The 25,871-nt window shown below is 40.8% G+C and overlaps 1 protein-coding gene and 1 long non-coding RNA gene across 24 annotated transcripts; one reads left to right on the top strand and one right to left on the bottom strand.

Annotated features, from left to right (window-relative positions):
* Window positions 1-2,056: 2,056 nt before the first annotated feature.
* On the bottom strand, window positions 2,057-18,915 carry LOC110957815 (SLAIN motif-containing protein 1-like). Of its 3 annotated transcripts, none has more exons than XM_022204016.2 (10): window positions 18,417-18,915; window positions 15,983-16,119; window positions 11,470-11,619; window positions 10,824-10,943; window positions 9,688-9,837; window positions 7,390-7,752; window positions 6,105-6,116; window positions 4,720-4,860; window positions 3,879-4,206; window positions 2,057-3,051 (listed from the first exon to the last, which is right to left on the bottom strand). In XM_022204016.2, exons 1-10 carry the CDS (start codon window positions 18,785-18,787, stop codon window positions 2,976-2,978), a joined length of 1,848 nt encoding a protein of 615 aa, XP_022059708.1. In that variant the 5' UTR covers window positions 18,788-18,915; the 3' UTR covers window positions 2,057-2,975. The 3 variants fall into 3 exon arrangements, with proteins under 3 accessions (XP_022059708.1, XP_022059711.1, XP_022059709.1); XM_022204019.2 differs by having other exon boundaries at window positions 3,879-4,194; XM_022204017.2 differs by lacking the exon at window positions 6,105-6,116.
* Window positions 11,626-12,677, top strand: LOC127532049 (uncharacterized). Of its 21 annotated transcripts, none has more exons than XR_007939281.1 (6): window positions 11,629-11,753; window positions 11,800-11,891; window positions 11,984-12,075; window positions 12,145-12,213; window positions 12,329-12,443; window positions 12,559-12,677. It is a non-coding gene; the product is annotated as an uncharacterized LOC127532049 (long non-coding RNA). The 21 variants fall into 21 exon arrangements; XR_007939276.1 differs by having other exon boundaries at window positions 12,283-12,443; XR_007939270.1 differs by having other exon boundaries at window positions 12,145-12,282; window positions 12,421-12,489.
* Window positions 18,916-25,871: the final 6,956 nt, after the last annotated feature.

Here is a 25,871-nt window from a genome sequence, read left to right as displayed (position 1 = left end):
AGCCTTGTGGAAATCAATTATTATTATTATTTTTTATAATTTCACGAGATATCACTGTAATTTAACAAAACATTTTAGGCAGGCATTTATTATCAGATTTAACTGCAGATTTCCAGGTCAGCTCAGGATCCTCTAAACTTTATTAAAACTGAACCAGCTGGAGTGAAAAAGCTCCACTTGTGGTTGAACAGTAATTTGTAATTTAGAAAAGTCATAAATGGATTCATAATCCCAAATAACCCTCAACAACCACTAATCCAAATGTTTATGCTAATTAATGTTAATTAAATATGTTCCAACTGATTTGCATGTATCTCAGTATTTATTAATGGATTTGAATATATTATTGAGCAGTTCTGTTGAACTAAACCTGTATTTCTATATTTTACATTATCTGCATTTATAATTCAGTGTTTATTTATTGACGGAAGTCTTTTGTTGTCTTATCACAACAAAAAGATTACATTTACAGTTTCCCAGACTTAGCACAGCAATAATCTACATTAACAGCAATTTCTGTTTTACTCTAGGGTTCATTTCTTCTCACAGATCATGAGGTTCAGAGGTTAAATTCTACCTCCACTGCTGTCACATGATTTATTTTCTGGTGTTGTCTCTAGAAGTGACTTGTTCTGTTAAACTTCACCACCAGGTGGAGACTGACTCCATTTCACAGCTTTTCTCCTGCTGATCCGTTTCAGTTTTCAGGACTAAAATCTGGCATTTGTTGGTGATTTTAGAGGTTAGTAGTGGTGCTGTAAACGTCTGACTGTGTACATTTTCCATTTCTGCATAAAAGGAACCAAAAACATGATGAAATTTAAAACAAGTGAGAAGAAGAACCCATATGAGACAAAAATATTCCACTTGATTATTTCTTTAATGAGGAAACGATCCTGAGTTCAGGTTCAGTCAGTGCAATGTGAAGGTGAAACGAGCTTCTGTGTTTTCAATCAGAGTGATCGACGTTCAGGTGGGTGAGCGGCTTCATGTTTGTATCAGAACAGTGATCCTACCACCAGGCTGTAATGTTCATGGAGTGGATCAGGGCACAAACAGGACATTTTTCAGGACTCTCAGAAAAACTTTAGATGCTCCCTACAGGCTGGGCTGGCTGGAAAAAATAAAACTAAACACCCGGCGTTGTTCCCTTCAGGAGTGGTTTGTGACCGACAAAGACTCTAAAGAGTTGAAGTGAGTATATCTGCTACGACCACGAAAGAACGAAATTCACTGCTCTCCTGTTGGGTAAGATTACAGAAGCTTGTTTGATACCAAAATAGAACAACTTCTTGGTTCACATGAGAGGGATTTTATTTGGAGAAACAAAACAGCAGAAAGTGAAACCATTTGTAAAGCACGGTGGTGGCATCATCATGAAGAGCTTCTTAGCTGAGTTTTTATCTGCAAACCTGATGAGTTAGTAAATACACTCATTTACAGTATTTTGTCTCATTTGTTTAATTTGCTTCTCTTTTTCTACTTCTGATAGAGGTGTCAACTAAAGCGGTCCGCCAGACGAGTTTTCAAAGTGTGAAAATTACAGAGAAGATATTAACTGCAGATTATAAATTTGTAAAGCTACACATTTTTCATAGTTTCCAGACAATGACAAGTTATTTTGATTACAAATCAATCCAGATAGCCATGACTAAATGTTTGTGCCTTTTGTAGATCAACTCTGATCTGTAATGATAAAATGAGGCGTAATGTTGCTGAAATTGAACTTAATTTCAGGATATTCATAATGTTGAATGGACTTTGTTGGACTAAAACAGGAGAATTTAGATACGTTATTATGCTGTGACTTTACTGGTCCGGCTCCTGAACTAAAATGAGTTTTATGTCATATCTGTGCAGAAAAGTAGAAAATTTCCAACATTCAAGCTTCAGCTTACGATTAATATCTTTAAACTCACAAAAATGATGTTTTTGTTGTGTTAAGTGGAACTGAGACGCTCCAATTAGCAGTAAAAAGACGAGGAAATGCTTTCCATCTAGTGACAGATAAACATGTAAAGGATTCAGTTTCAAGCACCAGTCTGTTCAGAATAACTCAGTGTAAGAAACGTGTTTAATTTGTCATGTTTTATTAAAATGTTTTTACTCATTGAGTCCATCACAGTAACAAAAGTGTGAGATGTGCCGTGGTGACGCTCGGTTAAAAACGGTGAAAGATCACAAACAGATGGTGCTACATTAACGCCGTGTGAAATCTCCCAACACACTCGGTTAACAACAAGGTTTGTTTTTTTGCTGCTCTGAATGCAGAAAGAAGTGCAAACATTAGTAAACAGAACGTAAAAATACCAGGAAGTCCAGAGGTTTTGTACAAAGTGCAACGAGAATTTTAAAGTGTGAAAACGCACAAAGTCTGGTGACAACCACGGTGAGACGGAGCTGTAAACACATTCAGATATTTTCATTTTGGTCAAGATTTACACTGAAAATTGAATATTGCATCAATTAATAAATATCTATATATGCACACTAATAGTTAGCTTTGTACACGAATACATACTTTATTATGTTACTTGTAAAAATGAGACCAAATGTGCCCAAACTGACAGGGACCGATTAAATTTTAGCAGCATCGTCGGCGCTTGTTGCCACAGGGGAAAAACACCTGATTAGTCAAAATCGTTTTATTCAAAATAAATATCTAAAACTGATAGAAACTGGCAGCCCTCTTCAGCGGGTTAGTTAACTTTAACCAACAGCCAGCGGGTTTATTGCACAACAGCGACGGGGAACCAGCTCCCCTTGGCACAAACCGAAGCTGTCAGGAACAACTCAGAAACCCGCCTCACCGAACAAGTCCTGCATAGAGTCTGAGAGTCCAGTTCTCATGAAGACCCTCAGCGTGGTCTGTTCCGAGTATTCTATGCAGATTTAAGGTCATGTACAGTCATTGTTTTTGGTCAGGTGTGGCGAGTTACCCCAGCCAGTGGGGGAGGGGGGCCACCGTCCAGCCGTCAGTAGCAGCCGTCTCTCCAGGTGCTGTCACGAAGGGCACTGAGGGTGGACAAGCTCTTTGGAGGCGTCAGTAAACTAGAAAGAAGAGAACAAACATCTATTACTGTTAAACTTGTGTTCAGTTGAATCCAACCACAGACTCGGCAGCCCTGCTCTGAAACTTTTTATCAAGGGGGAAAATTTAGAGATGCATATTTTTAAAATCTACCCGTTGACCTACTTTCAGCCTATTGTTTTGCACATTTAAATTTGAGGTGGTTTGAACAACAATATCTCAGGAACCATGAAAGACAAAAAAACTGAAATGTTCTCGACCTTGATCAGATCACACCGACGGCTTCGGTTTTAGTTCAGATTTCATCTCACTGTAGTTCTTCTCATTCTCTCATTACAGATTCTGAACCAATGTCATGATGGGAAATAACAGTGAAAATCTGATTTTCTTCAATAGTTTGAGTCGTTCAGACATAGAAAACAATTTCCATGTGTAAAAAAAAAAAAAAAAAAGCCTCCTACTGTTTGTTACCATACAGACAGTCAGACTACAGGTAGTTCATGTTGGCTGTAGTAGAGCATTGTGGGGGATTTAGCTGGTAAAGGGGCACCGTGATTAAGACTTCTGGGATGTTTAATGACCTCCAACCACAGCTCAGATAAACTGAGATCAACCAGTACAGGATTCTTGCATCCCAATGTCATGTGTAACTGAATAAATCCGGTACAGGACACATTTTTCATACATTTCCGTCCCTACAGTCTCACCTCAAACTGCATTTTACAGCAAACTGAGAACTGCAGTCGGCTAAAACATCTCTGCTGAGTTTGTTGTGTTTCTGCTTCCAAACAACATTTTTCTCATTTGATTCGGTCATAAAGCTGTTTTTATTTTTCTTCAGGTTTACCTTCGTGCTGGTTGGGCCACTTTGCTGCGGGGGGTGGAGCTTGTGGTGCCCACGAAGGAGGCGGGGCGAGGCAGGCTGCTGCGAGGTGTGATGGGCGTGGCGGTGGGCGTGGCTGAGCAGCTGACCGCTTTACTGAGCAGAGGGATGCCGCTGCCGAACCCTCCGAACCCTACGCTAGTCAGAGACTGGAGGCTGGTGGAGGTCGGCAGGGACGCCGAGCCCTTGATGGTGGGACTGACGTAGGCGGTGGCCTTCAGCGGTTGCCGTGACAACGAGGAGAAGTTCCCCACACTCTGGACCCGGTTCTGCAGCTGACCTGGAGATGGAACTGAAGGTGAGTGGAGATGAAGTTAGAGATCTGCGTTAAACACCGTAAGCAGGTTTGAACATTTTCTTGGTTTTATTTGGAGAACCACTTAAAATTCCAGAACTTTATTCTACTTGGATCAGACGATCCACCATTTATTTAGTTTTTGGGACAACTTGTCAAACCTGCATTCACTCACTTAATGTGACGAGTTGTTTCATATTTAAAGTATTTTACATGTTTAGTTATGGTTTATTATAACTTCTCGGTTAATGAGGTTCCATTTCCTTTTATCCCCTCAATTCTGAATTCATGACATGAGAAATACCAGTGAAAATGTCAGGTTGTAAAAACCAGCTAAAAGTGGGTCAACTTTTAAAAAATAATCTCAAAGTATTTGATACATGAAGCTAAAATTTCACAAATATTTGCATAAATGTTCATATTTTAAGCTAGAAAAATTTCAGGCACATAACAGATGGAACAGAAACTGAACGAATAATAATGATGATGTTAATTAGCGTGGTATCTTACTGGAGGACTGCAGTCGAGTCAGACCGCTGGAAGAATCAAAACTCTGGCTGTTACGAAGCAAAGCAGGGGAAGCACTGGGATTGCTGGGGATGGGCACACTGGGAGCTCTGACCAGGTTGGGCATGCTCCTCCGCAACTTATCTACCAACACAAACACCACAAATAGAGGCACTTTTATGGACTTTAAAAACATTTCAATAAGAGCAGATGCACAACCAGTTCAGTCCAAATATCATTCATAACCATCAAAATGGAGATTAAAAACAGAGAATTGATCATTAGCGTCTTTAAAACCATGTTTTCTGTCATTTCCAGCCAACATAAAGCCACTGGTTGAATAGAAATCCCCTATAAATCTAAATATGGCCGTGTAAATGAATAATATCGTTCCTGTTCTTCCGTTCTCCTCTTTATTTCCACCTCCGTCCTTCAAGATGACTCGTGAAGCTGTGAAGTGTTTCCGGCCCCCTCAGTCACTTTTACTCTCTAATCCCATCAATCAGCACGGAAACACTCTGAGGACTCAGTCTGGTTGTACAACAGGCTTAGGCGGTTATTATTAAGCAGTCAGAGCATCAGCGTGGGTCAGACCGGGTCCTTTTAACACAGTGCTGCTGGAAAACAGCTCAAAATGGAGATGAGGAGGGGAAAAAAACATTAAGTAGTCGGATTAGAGTTCAGTTATACATGTTGTTTAAAGTATTATTCCTCTGAACTCCAAACTGTGGCTCATTTTTCACTGCAACATAAAGTTCTCTATGGAAACAGAAGATAGAAGTAGAAAGAACTGTGCAGAATGACAAAAAACTTTCATTTATCTGTTTTATGAAAAGATAAAAACCTGGAAGCATGTTGAACATTTTTCCAAGTGTCTTCAAATGTCACCAACACTGATCATAATCCTGATTAAACATACTGTAGATATTTAACTGTCTGTATATGGAATTAGCATCCATACTTTTCTGCATAAACACATCCTGCAGCTCAGCCAAAAAAACTCTGAATTTTTATTTCTTAACTCTTCACCACAGTCGAGTCAAAAATGGTTTTCTATCTGCACCAGACGTTGGAGAATCTTTTAGCTTTTACAGAAACTAGCTCCTTCAACCTGTCTATTTTTGTCCAAATTCTAAGAGAGATCAGTAGAACAGACAAATTTCCATGAAATATCCACATTTTTAGCTCAGGTTTGATTTATTTTCTCAGTGAATCTAAAAGTTACACATAAGTTCTTTGAAATCCAACGAACATTTCTATATTACAGTTTCTAGTTAATAAACTTTACTGATTTATTTTATTTTTAAATGTGTCTCTCAAACCTGTCAGTGTTTTTTGGAGTTGAGAGGATTAAAGTATATTTTTGAATAAAAACGTTGTAGACTTACTCTCATATTCGGCTGGACGCCACGATGAAGTTTCCCCAAAACAATACAGACATTCACATGCACAATAAATACACAAATACCACACATACAACACGTAGAAACACAGAAATATCTCATGTTAGTCAGGTGGTTTACTGTATAGAAAACCTGTTTAAACTGCATTATGAGAGGTGCAGGATTCATTTGTGACGTTAAAAAATATATTAAATATCTTTATTTAAATAAACTGCTTTCACTTCCATGTCGTACTAATGGAAAAATTATTTGCATCAAAATCAGACTTCAAAGTTAGCTAAAGTCAGAGCATCTCCTAGAGGGAAAATTTCAATAAAACTGTGCAAAAAATTTTCCTGAAGGTATCACACAGGCTTCAGTAGAAGCTTCTAGTCTCCATCAGTTAGCAGCTCCAGCACTGAAAACAGTGAAATAAGGTGATCTAATGTGATTTAAACCCAGTTTTTTCCATGTGTGGAGCTTTTTAAACATGAGCATTTTTAACTGTGAGGAGCCAAAGTCATGCTAAATATAGGATTGTCTGAAAACTCTCAAAACCCAAAGAGATAAAATGAAAAATACCAACTGTGATTAGTTAAAAAAAAAAAAAAAAAACTTTCTTACTGAAGCTCTAACTCTTGTAAATCTTCTCAACTCTAAAACTGAGCCATTCTTTACTTTTGTTAGCATTTATTCTGCAGCTCTTTGCGCACATCAATGTACAAGGATGAAAGTAAAGTCTGATCCTGTAGTAAATCCATCCCAGAATCCATACTGGTTTTAATTATTTTTAGCTTTCTGGTGAACATAAACTTGAAGTTTCTTCCAGTCTTTTGTCCTGCAGTATTGATGCTGTGAATTCTTGAAAAAAAATATTGCATTTGTTTATTCCACTTCATAAAATAAATAGTCAAACCTGGTTTCTGTCATTCTAACTGCACAGAAGGTATTCCTGAGTTCTCTCTGTCTTCATGGTGGTTGTTTCCATAGAGGGGCTTTAGAGACTTTAGATTTGTTGTAAAATTGAACCCACAGGGAGGAAAAAAATGCTCTGAATCTGCTGCTTAGAGTTTTTCTGCCCTTTAGTTGATCTCTGTGCAAGCAAACGAACCTTCATTGTTCTATTTCTGACTCTGAACTGAGGTTTTGTCCAGCAGCTGCTACTTGTTGCCCTCTGCTCTAAACCGCAGTAGAAACCACAGATTTAAGGCCGCTCAACAGTCCGGTTTCTTTGCTCCGATACCCCTTTCCCTCGACTCCAGTAGTAAAGGAACCAGAAGTTTTTCCTCACCTGACCCTGGTCTGAAGCCCTGCAGCTCTGAGCAGAGGCTGGCCAGCGCCGAGGCCGGCGGCGGGTTTGGAGGCTGAAAGACGAACCCAGCGGAAGGGTACGGTGGAGTGGAGGGGGTGGAAGGAGGGGTGCACAGGGAGCTGGTGCTTCTTCGCCAGTCTCGGATGCTGGAGAAGGTGTGGGAGTGCGGGAGGCGGGTGAGGCGTGGGGGAGGCGGTGGCAGGAGGCCGTAGTCTTCGTCGTCCTCCTCGTCTTCCTCCTCCAGGTCGGGGCCGGCGCTGAGCTGGCTGAGCTGGAAGCTGAAGCTCTGGCTGCGGCGGCCGGCCAGGACGGACGACGTGCTGGCGTAGTCCTGCCTTAGACCTGAGGGGGGCGACACATGAGGACCAGCGCAGAAACGCACCGACACACACACACACACACAGCTGTGAACAAAAGGTTACACACTGTAAAGACCACGCAGATCAATATTGATCTGTCAGTGACTCCTGAAACACGAGTCTGGTCACATCATGAGTTCTGGTTCTTTCATAGATTTATTAAATGTCTTCTGGAAATATGACAAAATATGCTGGGTCAAAAATACACAAAGAGACTTGAATTTACAGTTTTGGAGATCTAGAAAGTTAATCAGACTTTCGTAGTGGCATAACCTCTTAACTTTTCAACTCCAGCTGCTGATTTGTCCCAACTAATTTGATCCACAGCCGGTACAGAGGGAAAGTCTGAGGAGCTCAGCAAAGATTAGAAGAAGCAAATCATTGACTTGAACAAGTCAAAAGTCACTTGGAGCCATTTCAGAGCAGCTGCAGATCCCAAACTCATCAAACGGTTGTTTGTCAGTATCATGGTCCAGTTGTGTTGCTGCCATGATCAGAGAGAAAACACAAACTATCACCTGCTGCTGAGACACAGTTGGTCAGGAGTCAACCAAGAATCAGCAGAAAGCAGGTCTGAATGAATTAGAAGCTGCTGGAACACAGCTGTCGGAGTCCACAGTGAGCTGAGAGGATCCATGAAGAAGGAAGTTCTTCTAGAAGCAGAACCTTAAAGCTCCATTGAAGTTTGTTGTTGATCACATGGACAAAGAAAAGACGTTCTGGGGTCAGATGGAACAAAAACAGAGAAGAAATAGGTTTGGAAGAGAGAAGACGAGGCCTTCAAATCTACCATCAAGCATCGAGGAGGCAGTATCATGCTCTGGGGCTGATTTAATGCCAAAGTTGGGTGAAAAGTAAACTGAATAATTAAGGAGGAGGACTGCCTCCATGTTCTTCAGGAAAACCTATACTCATCATCACATTGTTGATCTTGGACTCAGTTGGATGTGTCAACCAGATGATGAGTCCAAACAAACATCAGAAGTGGTAAAGAAATGGTTGAATCAGACTAGAATGAATGTTCTAGACTGGTCTCCCCAGATTCTGTCAGAAAAACAACCTGATCTGATTGATCAACACCAGTTCTGTCAAAGAGTCAACCAGGAGTGAGTAGCTGAGGTGAAAATTGCCAAAGGACAATTAACCAAATATTAGCATTTCTGTACGCATTTTTGACCTTTTTTTTCTTCTTCCATATTTCCAGAAGATCTATAACAAACCTACAAAAGAACCAAATCACTTGATTGTGTTTTTTTTTTATTTTTTTTTTTTTATAGTTATTTCCAGGAGTCATTGGAAACACAAAGCTGCTGTGATACACATGATCCTTACAAGTCTATGGAAACTTTTGTTCACGAGTGTATACACAAACACACACAGACAGACACAACTATCACCTCCGGGGGTTAATGAAGCTGAAGTAGCGATGAGCTCGGAGATCTGGTGCCAAATGTTAAATTATTAGAAAGGAGGGAACAGTAGAGACAGAAAACACAACAGGTCAATTTAAAGCGATGAAACAGCTCAAATCCATCATCAGCAGAATCTAAAATTACTATTGACCGCTTTAGAAGAACAACAACGTATCATACTGAGATAGAAGTCGTAATTTTAGTTAAAATAACAGATTTAAGACCCAACTGGTTAAACCCCAGAGAGTTTTTTTAGTTTGATTCAGTGCCTTTTCCTCTCAGATATCACCGTCAGCAGCTCAAACAGACAAACAACAAACCTCCACTGTTTTATTTTCTACATAGAATGGAGTCTGTTCCAGTAGCTGCTATCAGTGGATGTTTGTTTCACTCTGAGTTAACGCTGGATTTTACACTGCAAAGGAAACCTGGTGCAGGACTTCATATTGTAGTGGAATGTGAGTTAAAACTCCAGTAAAGCTGAATCTGAGCCAATCAGGACTCACTCTCCTCCTGCAGTCGGGCCATAACCTGGACGTCCGTCAGGTCCTGCAGTTTGTATCCCAGAGCGATGGAGTCGTCCTCCAACTCCGAGGCCCCGACGTCGCCATCCAACGATGACTGTGGACTCAGAGTGGAGTGTCTCAGGCTGAGGCCTTCAAAATAAAAGCATAACACAGTTAGACTCGACCAGTTTGAGCTCCTTTTACAGGGGACAAAAATAGACAAAACGAGAGGAAGTTTTCAGCTGAACTGCAGGCAGTGTTTACACAGAGTAGAAAGGAAATAGTTAAACATCTACAATACATGGAGCCTTCCTTTTTTCCAGAGCTGAAAACGCCTGTTTGAAGCTGTGGAAAAAACCTGTTTGGACTTTCTACTGTATTAAAAAATGAGCCCACAGTGATGTAAATCAGAAGTGGTGGCATTTTGCTGACTTGCTGCAGCGTCATGGAATCAGGCTTCAGGCTGAATCCTCCACCGCTCAGCCCCGCTGGTGGCCGGTTTCACGGGTTCGAGCTCCAGGCTTCAGGGTGGAACAGTTTGGTTCCCTGCAGTGTCTGGAGCATTACTTTTTCCATCACTAATAATTCACTCAGAAGGAAGTCGCAGCTTTTTCAAAAAGGCAGCGTTTGATTCGTGCAGCTGAGAGGGAAACGGATCCTCCAACTCCCACGACTTAACATGAGAGAATCGCAGAAATAAGAGATAAAAAGCTGCTGATGACCCACTTCTCTGCTACTCATTAATATTCTGGTGACAGGAAGTTTCAGATCCAACAGTCGCTGCATCCGTCAGACTCATTTCTATGATTCTAGTGCGATATACAGGAGAACTTGTGTGTTCTCTCTAGATTACAATAAAAGATACCGTAAAATAACTGAATGGAGACAAAACCACAAAAACTAGACAGAACGGAAATGAGACCCAAAACGACACACAAGACAGAACAACTAGACAAAAGTGACAAAAGCCAAAAAAAATGACACAAAAGGGGACAAAATGAGCCAAACAAATGAGACACAAACAAGACAGGTTTAGATTCACTGCCTCTGTCAGACTATTTTTATCTCCTTTGTGTTGGTTTGAAGCAGACAGCAGGAATCAGCTCTGGTGTAGAAGAAGAAGCAGTGAGTCTTACTTCTGCTGGCCAGGTGGGGGAGGAAGGTGGGAGTCCTCTCCTGGACAGGGGACAGATCCTTGGAGATGGGACTGAGGGTCCGATGGAGGACGGGGTGGTGGGGGGAGGACAGGGAGGGAGCTGAGGACGAAGGACCAGACATGACTCAGCAGGAAAACACTTCAACTAGCAGCATTTATTTCTACCGGGCAACATGAGAGCTGAAGTTAAAACACTAAAGACATCTAGAAAAAAAGAACTATCATCATCTGAAGCTTTTTGATTCAAAAACAAGAATGACTATAAGAAAGCAAAGGAGACAAAACTGTCTCAAAGCAAAACAATAACCTTGTTAATATTTATAATGAAAACATTCAACATTTTAGCTTCAAACCTTCATTAATTCTACCAGATGTAAAGTTAAACTGGTACTTCTGTTTCTGGTGATTCTCATGAACTGGATCACATTTTAGAAACATTAAACTTTAATTTAAAAGCTTCAGAACCAAGTTTCGTCTTTTTGTGACGTTATGATGTTTAAGTAAAAACGTGGAATTATGTCGGTTAATTGTAAGTTAATGTTCTCATTCCTCATGTTTTTTACAGTGCAGCTCTGAAGTTCAGTGATAAATGTGTCTCCAGTAAAGGCTGAGTGTTGTACTGGTACCGTGTCTTTCAGACTGGGGGGTGGAACTGGGTTTAACTGGAGGAGAAGAAGAACTGATGGGAGGAACTCCAGAGACCCGACTGAGAGGAGGAGGAGTGGAGGAGGAAGGAGGAGCAGGACAGCTGGACAGGGAGCTCCTCCAGCGGGACACTGTCAGGACGACACACAGGTAAACAACACGCCCGTACACAGGTAAACAACACCCTTTAATACAGGTAAACAACACGCCCGTACACAGGTAAACAACACCCTTTAATACAGGTAAACAACACGCCCGTACACAGGTAAACAACACCCTTTAATACGGGTAAACAACACGCCCGTACACAGGTAAACAACACCCTTTAATACAGGTAAACAACACGCCCGTACACAGGTAAACAACACCCTTTAATACAGGTAAACAACACGCCCGTACACAGGTAAACAACACCCTTTAATACGGGTAAACAACACGCCCGTACACAGGTAAACAACACCCTTTAATACGGGTAAACAACACGCCCGTACACAGGTAAACAACACCCTTTAATACAGGTAAACAACACGCCCGTACACAGGTAAACAACACCCTTTAATACAGGTAAACAACACGCCCGTACACAGGTAAACAACACCCTTTAATACGGGTAAACAACACGCCTGTACACAGGTAAACAACACGCCCGTACACAGGTAAACAACACCCTTTAATACAGGTAAACAACACGCCCGTACACAGGTAAACAACACCCTTTAATACGGGTAAACAACACGCCTGTACACAGGTAAACAACACGCCCGTACACAGGTAAACAACACCCTTTAATACAGGTAAACAACACGCCCGTACACAGGTAAACAACACCCTTTAATACAGGTAAACAACACGCCCGTACACAGGTAAACAACACCCTTTAATACAGGTAAACAACACGCCTGTACACAGGTAAACAACACCCTTTAATACAGGTAAACAACACGCCTGTACACAGGTAAACAACACCCTTTAATACAGGTAAACAACACGCCTGTACACAGGTAAACAACACGCCCGTACACAGGTAAACAACACCCTTTAATACAGGTAAACAACACGCCTGTACACAGGTAAACAATGAGAGAACTAAGAATGCCAAGAGTGTGGAAAGCAGGAATCAAAGCTAAGTGTGGATATTCTGAAATATAAACATGCTCTGATTTATTTCACTCTTTGTTTCCTCCATAACTCCAGAGGAGTTCATTCATAGTTTGATGCCTTCAGTGAGAAACCATTAAATGAGAAGGTGTGTCCAAACGTTTGCTAGCCTATGTTGAATAATCTCGCTTTATCTAAACATTTAATTCGCTCTGGTAAATCTATGAGGTGAATAACAAATACTGTAGAATCGACATTAATGTCACGGTAAATTTCAGTGGCTGATTTTTAAAATATCGTCCAGTTTTTATCTGACTGTCCTTCATTGTTTGAGATGTTCAGTCTCCAGAATGTGTTCATTCCTCATCAGTGGAGGCCTGTTGGTTCTGAATACATCCTTTGATTTGAGCTGTTCTGCACTAAACGTCATACTGGAGCGTTTCTCGCTTCAGACGGTCGACACAAAGCCAGACTCTGGCGTTTGTCACCGCCGGCTCCATTCAGAACGACAAAGCTGCATTCAGGAGCACCGAGCTGCTCGTTCTGCACACAAACACATGAAGACTGGCGAAGATGAAGCTGCTCTTCCTCTAGAGCGTCCCTGAGAAGGATTTTCTGTCTGCCGCTGAGCTCCGACGGGGCTGCGTTCCTTTCATGTCAACCGTTTCTATGGCAACAGCTCTCCATTTCACATCAGCCGCTTCTGATGATGCAACAAGCTGCACGGCTGCTGCAACCTCAGCCCGACGCTGACCGACAACGAGGCCTTCAGAGCCGCTTCCTCTGCTCGCCGTCAACAAATCCACCAAATGTCACAAAATAGGTGGTTCACTTCTGCCCAAAGTTACGTCTTCATATGATAACCCACAATCCAAAAACATTTCAATTACAGTTGAGAATTTTACCAAGAAAAATACATTTTCTCAGTTATACTTGGAGAATATATATCGATGATACTATACTTGCTCGACGACCTCATTTCCTTAAAAATTGCAAAAAAAATACATAAAAATATGAATATTTAAAAAGAAATCTGTAAAATTTTACACCGATACACTAAACAAACAGATAATTTTCTAGAAGTAGTCAAACGACCGACTTTCAGCAGGTTTAATGTGTCAGAAATTATTGCAGATAAAAAAATAGACATTTTCACTCTTATTTCTCATCAAATCATCGATTCAGAATCCGTAGTATTCATTAAGTAGATCAAATACTCTGAGTTTCTGGGTGAGATGAAATATTAAAAACTTAAAACCATCATAAAAGGCTCCATCTTTGAGTACAAATTTAAAATAATGAGCTGCATGTGACAAAAATATAAAACATATTAGTTCTAATGTGAAAAAGTCCCCCCCCCCACTGAATTTAGTTAAAACAAATCTGGGAAACTGGAGTTCACGGGGTAAACATGGAGAATTAAACAAAAAAAATAAAAATCTGCTTTACTGGATGATGGAAATATTTTCATGTAAAATGAAAAACAATGTTTGAATATTAAGTTAGAAAACTAACTGAGCTTTAATCATGTGACTGAAGCAGATCAGGGCTTTTATTTCCTTGGTGACAGAAGTGTTGGGCTGTTCCACTTCCACGTCTGCATCCATGATTTCCTGATTCCACAAACTCCAGACGTGGAATCTATTTTTGAACACCACGAGGTTACCATGACAACAGGAAAGCAGTCAGATAGATCTACAGCTCTATCCTCCAACTCGTCGCTGATTCTCTTTAACTCACTCCTTTGTAGAATTAAGAAGCTTGTCGTCACGGCGACGTACAGGTCAGGTGACCCGGCTGTGATCTGCTTAATGCGATGAGGTGTGAACAGATTAGAGTCTGAGAGCTGGACGTCCCGCTGAGCCTCCAGAAGGAGATCCAAGCCCATCAGTTCTAGTCAATAATCAGAAAACTGTCCCTTCTCACTGCTCTGATGTTCAGTTTCTCAGGACTAAAGGTTGAACATCAACTGATGTCCAACGCTGAGGCCCAAAACACAGCAAGCACCAACAGCTCCCACTGAACTCAGCTCTACTTCTACATCCTCTCAAAACCCAACAATATACTTTCAACCTGGTTATTGGACGATTATCTAACAGTTCAGTCACACGTCTTCATCTCTGCTGCAGCAACAATCACCTCATCTTTCCTGGTCTACAGTCATGATCATCATTCAGTCAGGATCTCCTCCTTCGTTTTAAACCTTCAGGGTCAAAACCTCAGGTTTTCCTCTGATTTTATCATTTTAGTTGTGAGTTTTCCTCCAAACGCAGCAGCTTTATTCCATCAGAGGCTTCTGCTCAGATTAGTTCAAACCTTTTTAATCTTAAAATACTGGTATTTAAAATGCTATCTGTGAAACTTCAGCTCAATAGATCAAAAACTTTTTGTTAAAAAAAATGCTCGTAGACCAACTTTAAACACGTTTTTTTTTTTAGCCATCTCAGGAACTATTGATGATAAAACCCTGCTTTTTTTCTCATCATTTTATTGATGCAGAATCTGTCATGTTACAACAAATAGTTAAAATAATGTCTGATTATGGGTGAGTTGAAATTATGAAACAAAATGAAAACTTTGTCACATTATGTCAACAAAACAGGATCCAACAGTGAAAAATATACCCATATTTAAATAAGTTATACTCTGAGAACCATCTAGAAACTCCATAACTTTATTCCACTTGGAGTAATCTATCCACTGACATTTTTGTTTTTGTGATATGACTTGTCAGAGGTGTCCTTTTATAAAAGTTCAGTGAACAACAACCTTTTCCCCCCATTGTTGTAAAAAGATATTTCTTATTTATAGCTATGATAGATCTTTGGTTTTCAGGCATAAATGGTTCAAATATCTGGTTAACTTGTGCATTATCAATTTTTTTTTATAGTTTGTGCTGGAAAATGGGACGTTTTCCATGACGGCTCCAGTTATTTCACATTTCAACTCATTAATAATCAGACTATTTCATTTATTTGTCTAATATTGCAGATACTGAATCAATAACATGATGAGAAATAACAGCTAAAGTTTCAAGTTTTTATCTTTAATAGTTCCAGCTGAAACAAAGATTCAGTTCACCGAAACAGACCTACTGAAAGTGGGTCAATGGGCAACTTCTAAAAATGTCTATCTTGGAAATATTTGATATATATAAAGCTGAATTTTTACAAATATCTTAATAAATATCTATGTTGTAAATCAGCCTGTTGAGCAGAAATTAGTCTGAAGATGTGCCATTTGAAATGGAATAAACCAGCTGTGTGTTTTAGTGGAGCTCTGAGCAGTTTGGAGGTATTTATCTCCAACAAACATCAACATAGTGATGCACAACAGCAGCAACGTTTGTCTACCGTCGATCTGGAGCTGAACCAGGAACCAGTCAGTCGTCCTCACCTTGTTCAAGCCGGAGGGACAGCGACCGCCTGGCGGCCTCCACCTCCAACCTGGGGCTGTCCAGAACCTGCCGGCACCACTGGAGAGGACTGAGGGAGTCACTGCTGCTGTCGCTGGACCTGGAGATCACGTACAACCTGCAGAGACAAACAGGTCTGCTGAGATAAAACCCAAAAGAATGAGCAAAAACATTCTGGCTGCAATGAGTTTAATCAGTTCAATCTCATTGTCCAATATTGTCTTTTTAGTTGTTTGGTCTGAAAAATCAGCTTTTCCTAAATATCTTGAATATTCATTTTATAAAAACAATCGGAAAAAAAATCAGCAGTTGCAGAATTAAGTGCAGAATTATTTTGTGAAACAAACCGCAAGGTTAGACTAGAACTAACGGCTATTGTTGCTGGTGATTGATCTGTAAAATGGTGAAACTTTTTGATCCGTGCATCTCAAATGTCTTGCTTTGTCCAAAGATATCTAGTTTACGGTGACCCAAAAGGAAAGAAACCAGAAAATATTCACATTCCAGAAGCTGAGAGAATTTAGTTTTTTTTTTTCGAATTTGGATTTTTTTTTCCTGAAAACTTACTCTAAAGGATGAATTTAATAATTGAAAATTAAAGGATTAATCAGGCAACACTAATCAGGTTTTTTCTTCTCAAAAACCTCCGATCTGACAGAAGTTCATCTTGATTCTTGGATCTGCTGGATGAGACCAAATTAGAGCTAAAAACCAGGATTCAGAGTTCTATGTTTTTTAAAAATGTGTTCTTTTCTGAGCTTTAGTGGAAAAAATACAAACTTTATCAGGGTTTAATTTGCTGGATTTGAGTGCTCAGGATTCTTGTTGCTGCTCCAGAAAAACTATAGTAATTGATAGTTTTTCTGAATCATTCCAGTTTTTTTGTCTGACAGAATCATCTGTCTTTACGAAGTCTCCACCAGATCACTTTAATTTTACTTTGTGCCATCAACTCATCTAATCCTGAGTCAGAATAAAATCTCTCTCCCAGTTTAAGAGGATGTAAAGCTTTCCGATACGAAGATGAAGCACCGCCCGGAGCGGATCAGATTATTCTGACAGCCTCGAACTCCTCCTTGGTCATGGAAGGAGCTAAATTATAGATGAAAGCCTTCGCTGACATCAGATGAGACCTGAAGGAGACCCAGCTCAGACCTCAGGTGTTATTCCTGAAGAATAGCTGCAGCATGAATCCAGATGTGCTGCAGAGACGATTCAATCCTGATGGTTCAGAGAGGCTTTAGATTGGAACCTGATTTCAGGGAGGTGGTGAAAATATCAGGAACAGCCCTCAGTGCCAGGAAACACAGTTTAAACTCTATAAACAAATCATGAAGATAAACAACCAAATCTGAAAAATGTTGCTGTCTGACCTCTACAGAATCAGCTGATTCTCACTCTCTCTCACTCTCACTCTCACACACTCTCACACACACACACTTTTTTTGTTTTTTTTTAAATGGCCTTTGGTTTGATGAAGGTCCAGTTTGTAGCTAATAGACTAATAGTGGATTATTTTCTGGATCACATGTTTGTAAGAACATGAAAAACGTCAATCAAACCTGACAAACATCTTGTTCTGTCCAGAAACATTCAGTTTACTGTTTAATATTCACATTAAACAAGCTGGAGTCAGAGAATTTAGACTGTCTTTCAAAAATGACTCAGAACTGACTAGACATAGTTTACAACTGATCCATTCATCTTTGGATCTCCACAATTTATAAAATGAAATCAAAAGAAAAAGAGGATGCATTTAAAATAAAACAGGAGGTGCTAACTGGGGCTAAAAACAGTTCTTCACAGTAAAGGAATGAGTTCTACTTTTCAACTACAAGGAACCGTTATGCAAGAGGTTCTTTTAAGAGCCCTAAAAATTTACCTTAAAGAAACATCAGAACAGATTCTTGTGGCGTTGCAGTGAACAAAAATCTGTTCTTTAGGGATTCTTTAAAGTGAAATATAAATGTGGTGAGAATCTGCAGCACTTCTGGATTGTTGGTGTTGATGTTTTGGGTTCTTGGTCAGACAGAACATCATGTTAGAGATGTCTGCTTCGGATCTAGAAAACTGAAACATTTCTCAGTTTACTGGTGTTTTCCAGAGCATGTGATCCATCAGTAGTGAAAGGTTGATTATTGCAGCTCAGATTTTCTGCTGCTGCTTCCTGCCTGACAACCAAAAAACTCCAATAAACATGAAGAACCTTCAGCACCGAACAGAAGCAGCTCTAAATACAGAGGTTGAACCATCAGTGTTTCCAGAACCTGAACAGAACCAGAACCAGGACCAGCTGCTGTCTCTCCGTCCTTCAGAGGATGAGCTGCTTTGTCTGTCAGGAACAAAGCTGGACCGCAGGCTGACCTGAAGCTACAAAAAGCAACACATGGTTGGAAATTAAAGCTGCACTCTCACCACGTTTCATCAGACTCGTCCGAGCAGCTCAGAGAATCCAGATCCAGCAGCTCCAGCTCGTCCAGAACCGACGGTTCCGCTGCGTCCTCCCCCGCAGCGGCCGCTCCGTCCCCGGCTCCGTGCTGGTGAAAATAGTGGAAAGGTTCCTCCGCCGGAGGACCGAAGGCCAGCAGGGCGGCCGGAGGGAGGATCAGTCCCCCGGCCGCCGCGGACTGAAGCGGGCCGCCGGCTCTGGTCCGCAGCTGCTCGTTCTGCCGCTCCAGTTTGCGCACCAGCTCCTGCAGCTTCTTCACCTCCAGCTCGGCCTTCAGGGAGTTGCTGTTGCAGTCCAGCTCCGGCACCATGGCGGGCTTCAGCACGGCCGCCTCCATCTGCAGCCGCCGGCCGCCTCCAGCTGATCAGGACTGCGGCTCTCTGTTCGGGAGGATCCGTTTCCTCCTCTGTCTGGACCGGCCCCCAGTGGGAGAATATTTAACTCCACCCCTCCAGACTTCCCCTCCCCACCAGAGCCCCTGGTTCCAGGTAGAAGCTGCACCTGTCAGTCCAAACTGAGGGAAACTCCAGCACGGTGTGGACTGTTTCACTGCAAACTCACATCACGTCATTAGATCAGGGTTTAGTCTCATTCTCTGCTCTGGACACCGTCTACTTCCTGATCCGTTCCTTTGATGAGCTGATTACTGGAACACATGAAGGTGTGTTCTCACCAGCAGACACACCTGTTCTGCATTTGTGCACATGTGGCATCACCTGGTGGCAGAAGCTGCTAATTGCACTGACAGGAGATCAGGGAGGATCATGAGTCTGCAGCAGAGGCTCGTTTCTGGGACTTGTAGGGCCCTTGATTTCCTGTTTTACGCTAATAACAAACAGATACTGAAAAACCGCAGAGTTCTGGGTTGGTAAAACATCTAAAACAATTTCTTCTTTATTAGAACTTTGTTCTGGGCAAAACAAACCTTTACAGCTGTTTGGACAGAAAGTCATATTTTTGGGTGGACTAAACATTTAAAATGACAATTCAGTTGTTAGAAAATTGTTGTGAGTGGACTACACATTTAAAACTACAACTTGAGTGATGAAAGTTTTTTTTGGGTGGAATAAACCCTTTAAACTGACAGAAAGTAGTATTTTTGGTGCAATAAAACCCCTGCAACTCTATACTTGGACAGGAACAAATAATTCTAGATGGAATAAACCTTTGAACAATACCAACTTGGACAGATGGTCGTATTTTTGCATCAAATAAACCTTTAAGACTATCTACATGGACAGGAAGTAGTATTTTTGGTGAACTAAACCTTTACAATTGGGCAGGAAGGACTATTTTTAGGTGGCATAAACCTTTCAAAGTACTTTTACAGAATGTGTGTGTGTTTTTTTGTTTTTTTAAGTCAAATAAGCAGAGGCTCGTTTCCAGAACCACATTTCTAGGACCCTTGTTTTCCTTTTTTTCAGGCCAAATAACAGTTTGAGTTTTATCAATGGAGGAACTGAGAAAGTGTCAAGCCCTCATTCTCTACTATATAAAATAACAACCATAAATTATAAAACTATGAAATGCATCTGAAAGCTGCATAAAAAGTAGTAATAGTAAACAGTAAACAGTAAATTATGTAAGTAAAACAGAACAATGACTCTAACCCCAAATGAAACTTTTTAAAAAAAATTCTGGTGTGTTTTCCACTACAAATAATGTGAAAATAGTTTCTGTACATGTGCTTTATTTAAGAGTTTTTGGGACGTTTTGCATTTTACAGATTTATAGTTTCAACAGTGTAGAAGCAGATAGGAGGGATTAGAAAGCAAAGTTCCTCCGCGGTGCATTTACATGGTGTTTAAAATATAAGAAAAATAAGGACCAAACCCAACAAGTGCCACCCAGTTTAGGAGTAATGGGGATTAAAAGTATGCGAAACCTAACCCCAAGCTGCGGTGTGCGTCGAGCATGCGTCGGGCGTTTGGTGTGTTGCGGCATCAGACGGCGTCCCTCTTTTGACAATTTCATTAAAATCTGCCAAAATCCAATTAGAGTTGTGCTGGCCCTGAGTCTGTGGGAGCCTGTCCTCATAGAAAAAACGACCACATAGGTCGTCTGTTCACGCCCGTATTACAACCTAGTGTTACGTTTTGATGTTAAGCGACCTCTAGCGGTTAAGTAAATATCAACACTCCGGTGTCTCAGCTGAAATGTCACCATGAACAAACTTTTACCCAACACTATCCCTAACCCTAACCATAACCCTAAACCCGTGTTGCGGAAGTGAGGAAAAAGCCGTTTTGCGAGGGAAAAGCCATTTCGTGAATTAAATCCCGTAATGTGTTCCTGTCTCAGGTAGGGGCGCTAACGTAAATACGCTCTCATGGGTCGTATTCCGGGGCACATTACATACGACCTGTGTGGTCGTATGAGTTTGAGGACTTGTTGTGTAGAGCTGTGCACGTTGCAAATTTGTTTTCTGAATACAATGGGGCTTGCGGCGGTGACACACACAGATAATCAGATTGCTTTAAGAGACACAGTTTTGGTTAGTGTGAGAGTCACTTGTTATCTGACTTGGTCACTTGTTAGCTGACTTAGCTCAAATCAGAGGATAGCATCCACTATTGCTTGAGTGTGTGCCTTTTTTTGCTGATGACACGACCTGTGACATCAGCAAAATGTAGGTTGCTGGTGACCTACGGAGCACGCTCAGTAGCTTTGTAAAACTCATAAAACCAATCACTAAAAAACTAATCATTAATGACTGAATGTAAAGCCACTTAAACTTTTGTTAGGTTAGGGGAACAGGTGCTGTTTTTGTTCCCTATTGGGTCCCTCTAAAAGACTAAAACATAAAGCAACATAAGAAACGAAGATTAAAAACGAGGACAAAAATGAGTCACCGGTGGAGCTTAAGATCATAGGGCAGGGCCCATATTTGGCAGGAGATTGTAACTGTTACTGTTTCTCTTTTTGTTTTACAGGTTCCGGGTCGTGCTGGACCGAGCAGGAGTACAACCAAGTACAAGTACAACAAGGATTGGATGGATTCTAAAGGCAAGTATGTGAAGTAAGTAACACACGTATAATGTTTCCGCTCTGTCGGGATCAACCCCCAACACTGGCTGTGGATTCCTGGTGAAGACGCCTGTCTTATATTATCTTATCTTTGTCTCATCTGTCCTAGAGACTTCAGGCATGTATCATCATTAAGACCAGACATGCCAAAATATGGCAAATATCAATCAAAGATCATGTAAGTGCCTTACAACATATTCAAGGTTAATGCTACACGCATTTAAGTTCATAATCATGCAATAAAAACGAAAAATTTGTTTGAAAAAATAAAAAAGTAAAAGCAATCCACTCAACATCCAAACACATTTCATTAAAATCAAGTGAACAAATAAACACATGAACACTCCAGCTTCACATCTGAGCAAATAGCAGTTGGTTAGAGTAGGATAACCAACTGACCCTGACCCTTCCCTGCCCATCTACACACTGTTTGAATTTCACTACCAGCTACTGTATATAATGCAGGTAGTCTACTAAATTATCAATCACTTTCAATGTTAGCAGGCAGTCTCTGTCTGATGTATCATCCATTTTATCCAGCTGTGTGTTATCTGTTCCTTGTCCTCCACCCCCTCTACCTCTTCTGTCCCTCTCAACTCCCCTTCCAACAGCAGATAAAGAGATCATTATACCATGATCGTTTTGGTACTAAGAAGATATCCCCCACATCATCACACAACCAGCAGCCTGAACCGTTGATACGAGGCAGGATGGATCCGTGCTTTATGGTGTTAGGTTTAGCAATCCACTCTGATCTGATCTGATCCGTGTTGTTTATCACAAAGGAACATGAAGACGTGTGTTGCTCATTTCAATGGAATGTGTTTTTCAGTCCGAGGAACCTCATGTAATGTTGATATAGGGGCGCCAGTGTCTAGATTCTGATGGATAGGGCCTTTTGGGACCCACAGAGCCTAGGGGCTTGATCGGAGGGGGTATCCTGTTTTTACCAAAGTCTTTAAACACAAGTTGTGATCTCATAATATAAAACTGACCGATGGTCCATTGTCCAAAACTTATTATCAAGTCAGTCAGTGTCAACGGATGTATCCTGCACATCCCGGACGTCTCAGAGAAACCATGACACGTCTAATTCTGACCATCTGAATGGTCACATTGGAGATTCAATGGAGACTCATCAGACCAGCACCGTTTTTCCATCTTCTGTTGTCCAGTTTTGGTGAGTCTGTGTGAATTATGGCCTCAGTTTCCTTTTCCTAGCTGACAGGAACCCCCTGTGGTCTTATGCTGCTATTGCACATGGTCTACCTCTGTTATTGCTGCATTTTTTTCCTTTACATGCACATACCACTTATGTGCCATTACTGTTTCAACCTCATGTGTATAATATTCTTTAAAAAAAGTAACTACTGTGTATATAGTGTTCTCTGCATTTTTGCACTGTGTGTTAATTTGTGCTAATTTCAAGCAGTAAACGTGTGAACACCCTAACCCTGAAACCCGTGGATTTATTATTATTTATTCTTGTACTGCCTTTATACTTTTTCTCATTCAGAGCTGCTGTAACGGGGAACTTTCCCCACTGTGAGGTCAATAAAGTTTATCTTCTTCAAGGTTGGACGTGTTGTGATTCAGAGATGGCGTTCTGCCAGTGGTATTCAGAGATGGTTTAACCAGTGGTTATTTGAGTTCCTGTTGCTTTCTATCGTCTCCAACCAGTCTGCCCATTCTCCTCTGACCTTCACATCAACAAGCTGCTCATTGGATGTTTTCTCTTTTTTCAGACCGTTCTCTGTAAACCCTGGAAATGGTTGTTGGTGAAAATCCCAGCAGATCATCAGAAACTGACCCTAACAACCATGCCACCTTCAAAGTCCTTAAATCCCCTTTCTGCCCCATTCTGATGCTCCCTTTGAACTTCATGAATGAATGCACTGAGTTGTGGCCATGGCTGCACTTTCACTTTGCAGATAGAAGATCTCCCGGTTTGTGTCCCTCCTGGGCCTTCCTGGGATCTTTCTGCATGGAGTTTGCTTTGTGCGATTTATATTTTGTATTATATAACCATTTGTATGTTTGTCTCAGTGTGCAGCCCTGTGATAGACTGTTACCTGTCCAGGTGTACGCTAACCCTTCACCCTCAGTGAGCTGGGATAGACTCCACCACCAATTGTAACCGTCATGGGAATTAAACAGTGTATAGATGATGGGCGGATGGATGGAGGTGCTGCCGTGGGATTGGCTAATTCGCTATTTTTGTTAGCAAACAATTGATCAGTAGTACCTAATAAAGTGGCCGATGAGCGTAGTTAACCCATCTAAGAACTTATTCGTGTGTTTTTTTGTTTTTTGTTTGGTCTGTCTTACTTGCGGTATTTTACAGTTTTTCATAGAATGTTTTGAAGGCCTCATTAATTTCCAAAGGGGCTGTAGTAACAGCATTAGTGTTTGTAACTGATGTTTAACCCAGAAAAACTATTACTGTTTAAAAAGAAAAGAGCACATAATAATTAAGATCAGATTTTCAAAGTCATTTTATGTATAAACACGTGAAAAATTTGTTTTATGTTAAAAAATATTATGTGGATCACATACAGTTTAAGTTTGAAGTCATTTAGCTGTCCTCCTATTGGCTGGTGTCTGATGCAGTGCTCCTATTGGCTGGCGTCTGATGCAGTGCTCCTATTGGCTGGCGTCTGATGCAGTGCTCCTATCGGCTTCCCTGAGTTTTTGAAACTAACTGGACTTTTTCCTGGGACTGTCTGGCACCTCCACATTCTTTGAATGGACTTCTGTTTTACAAGTTTTGGAGCAGCAGAAGATTTTCAGCACGGACCTTGCTAGCCTTGCTGCTAATTAAGTAGCATATTAAGCTCTATCCTATGTTCATTAGCACAAGCTAATGAACGGGTTAGCATAAGCTAACCCAGAGGAGCTACTCAGAGTTCCTGTGGACACGCTGGAGGTGAAGGACACGGACCTTTGACGCTCCAGGAGGTCTCCATCGACATCAGCTTTTAGCTGCGTGGACACCTGCTGACAGGTAAGGACGTTGGACCATCTTCAGAACAGCTTCAGCTATGGGGTACCTTTGTTCTGCTTCATAGTTTGATTTGGGTCGAGCATCAGGCCTGCACGGTTTATCAGTTTACCTGGCCGTGTGTGTGAGACAGAGAGTGCATTAATGTATGTGTCTGTCAGAGTGTGGGCCCATTCATTGTTTATTTGGAGGTTTCTGGTTATAATCTTAACATTTTGTGTTTAATCGGTGAAGTGAAGTTGGTGTAAAGTCTGTATTAAGCAGCAAAAGCAGTGTAGCAGTTTCGCATTAAGTCTTTGTTTTGTGAAAATTTTATCTTACATTTTTAAAATAAAATTGGCTTATTTTGACACTCATACTGGCATTTGATTATTTCATTGATTTAACTTCTGAGCCTATTTGGAGTCTGCATTTGAGCCTAAAAACACATTGAGGTTGTTTAAAATATTTTCATTTGCTAGCTGCTACACTAAAGGAAAACTAAGATTAGTTTAATATTTAAGGAATCGTTTTATAAGAACTCTGGGTCTATTTTATAGAAGACAGGAGCTATAGATGTAGTTGATGTAGTACATAGTACAGATAGGGTTGCCAACTCCCTGAAAAATAAATAAGGGACACCTCGCTGGCAGGGCTGGCTGACCCGATTGCCTTCACCCCTCACAGTATGGTGAATTTTTTTTGCCTTTTTTTTGTGCGTGAAACGATTTTTAACCTTTTTTGAGTCAAACCTGAGTTTAATTAGATGCATGTTTTTGAGTGACACAAATGCATGGAAAACAAATTATTATTCAACAATTTAATTTTTAGTGGAAAATAACAACCCATTCACACCTGACTAGGGCACTTAGCAAACCCTACTGTGTGAGGGAATGACCTAATGACTCCCATAATGAGGTTATGTGATTTACAATTTACCTCCTGCTACAAGAGTGTACTGATGGTTTAAGAAAAAACACTAAAACAGAATTTGATTTTAGTGTTTTAGTGGGAAAAACTATGAAATTAAGCTTTTTTTGCAGCTTTTATTTAATTGCACAGGTCAGTTCTCTCTCTGGGAACAAAGTGTCTGCTTCTATTGCTTCCTGGGAGGGTATGAGTAACTAGCATACGTCTGAATGACAGTGATCTGGAGAAGTTTATTTGTTTAGCACTGTAAAAAACATCCTCTCAACTCTCTATCGTAACTATCAGGTAGATACTCCTTCCTGTTCAGTGCCAAAGTTATTGATCTGCATTAGCAGCACATGGCTAATTGAATATTCATGAGATAAGCACGGTCGAGCCGGTTAGCATTCTAAAGGCTATCCAGGCTAGCAGCGGTGAAGATGTAAAGCTGATGGAGGGATAAAAAACAAAGGGACAGCACAAAACTACCAACAAACGGAAGACG

Source organism: Acanthochromis polyacanthus, chromosome 22 (genome assembly GCF_021347895.1).
Source record: "Acanthochromis polyacanthus isolate Apoly-LR-REF ecotype Palm Island chromosome 22, KAUST_Apoly_ChrSc, whole genome shotgun sequence".
Classification (NCBI taxonomy): Eukaryota; Metazoa; Chordata; class Actinopteri; family Pomacentridae; genus Acanthochromis; species Acanthochromis polyacanthus.
The sequence above is the reverse complement of the archived record's forward strand: the minus strand, read 5'-3'. Positions and strand labels throughout refer to the sequence as shown.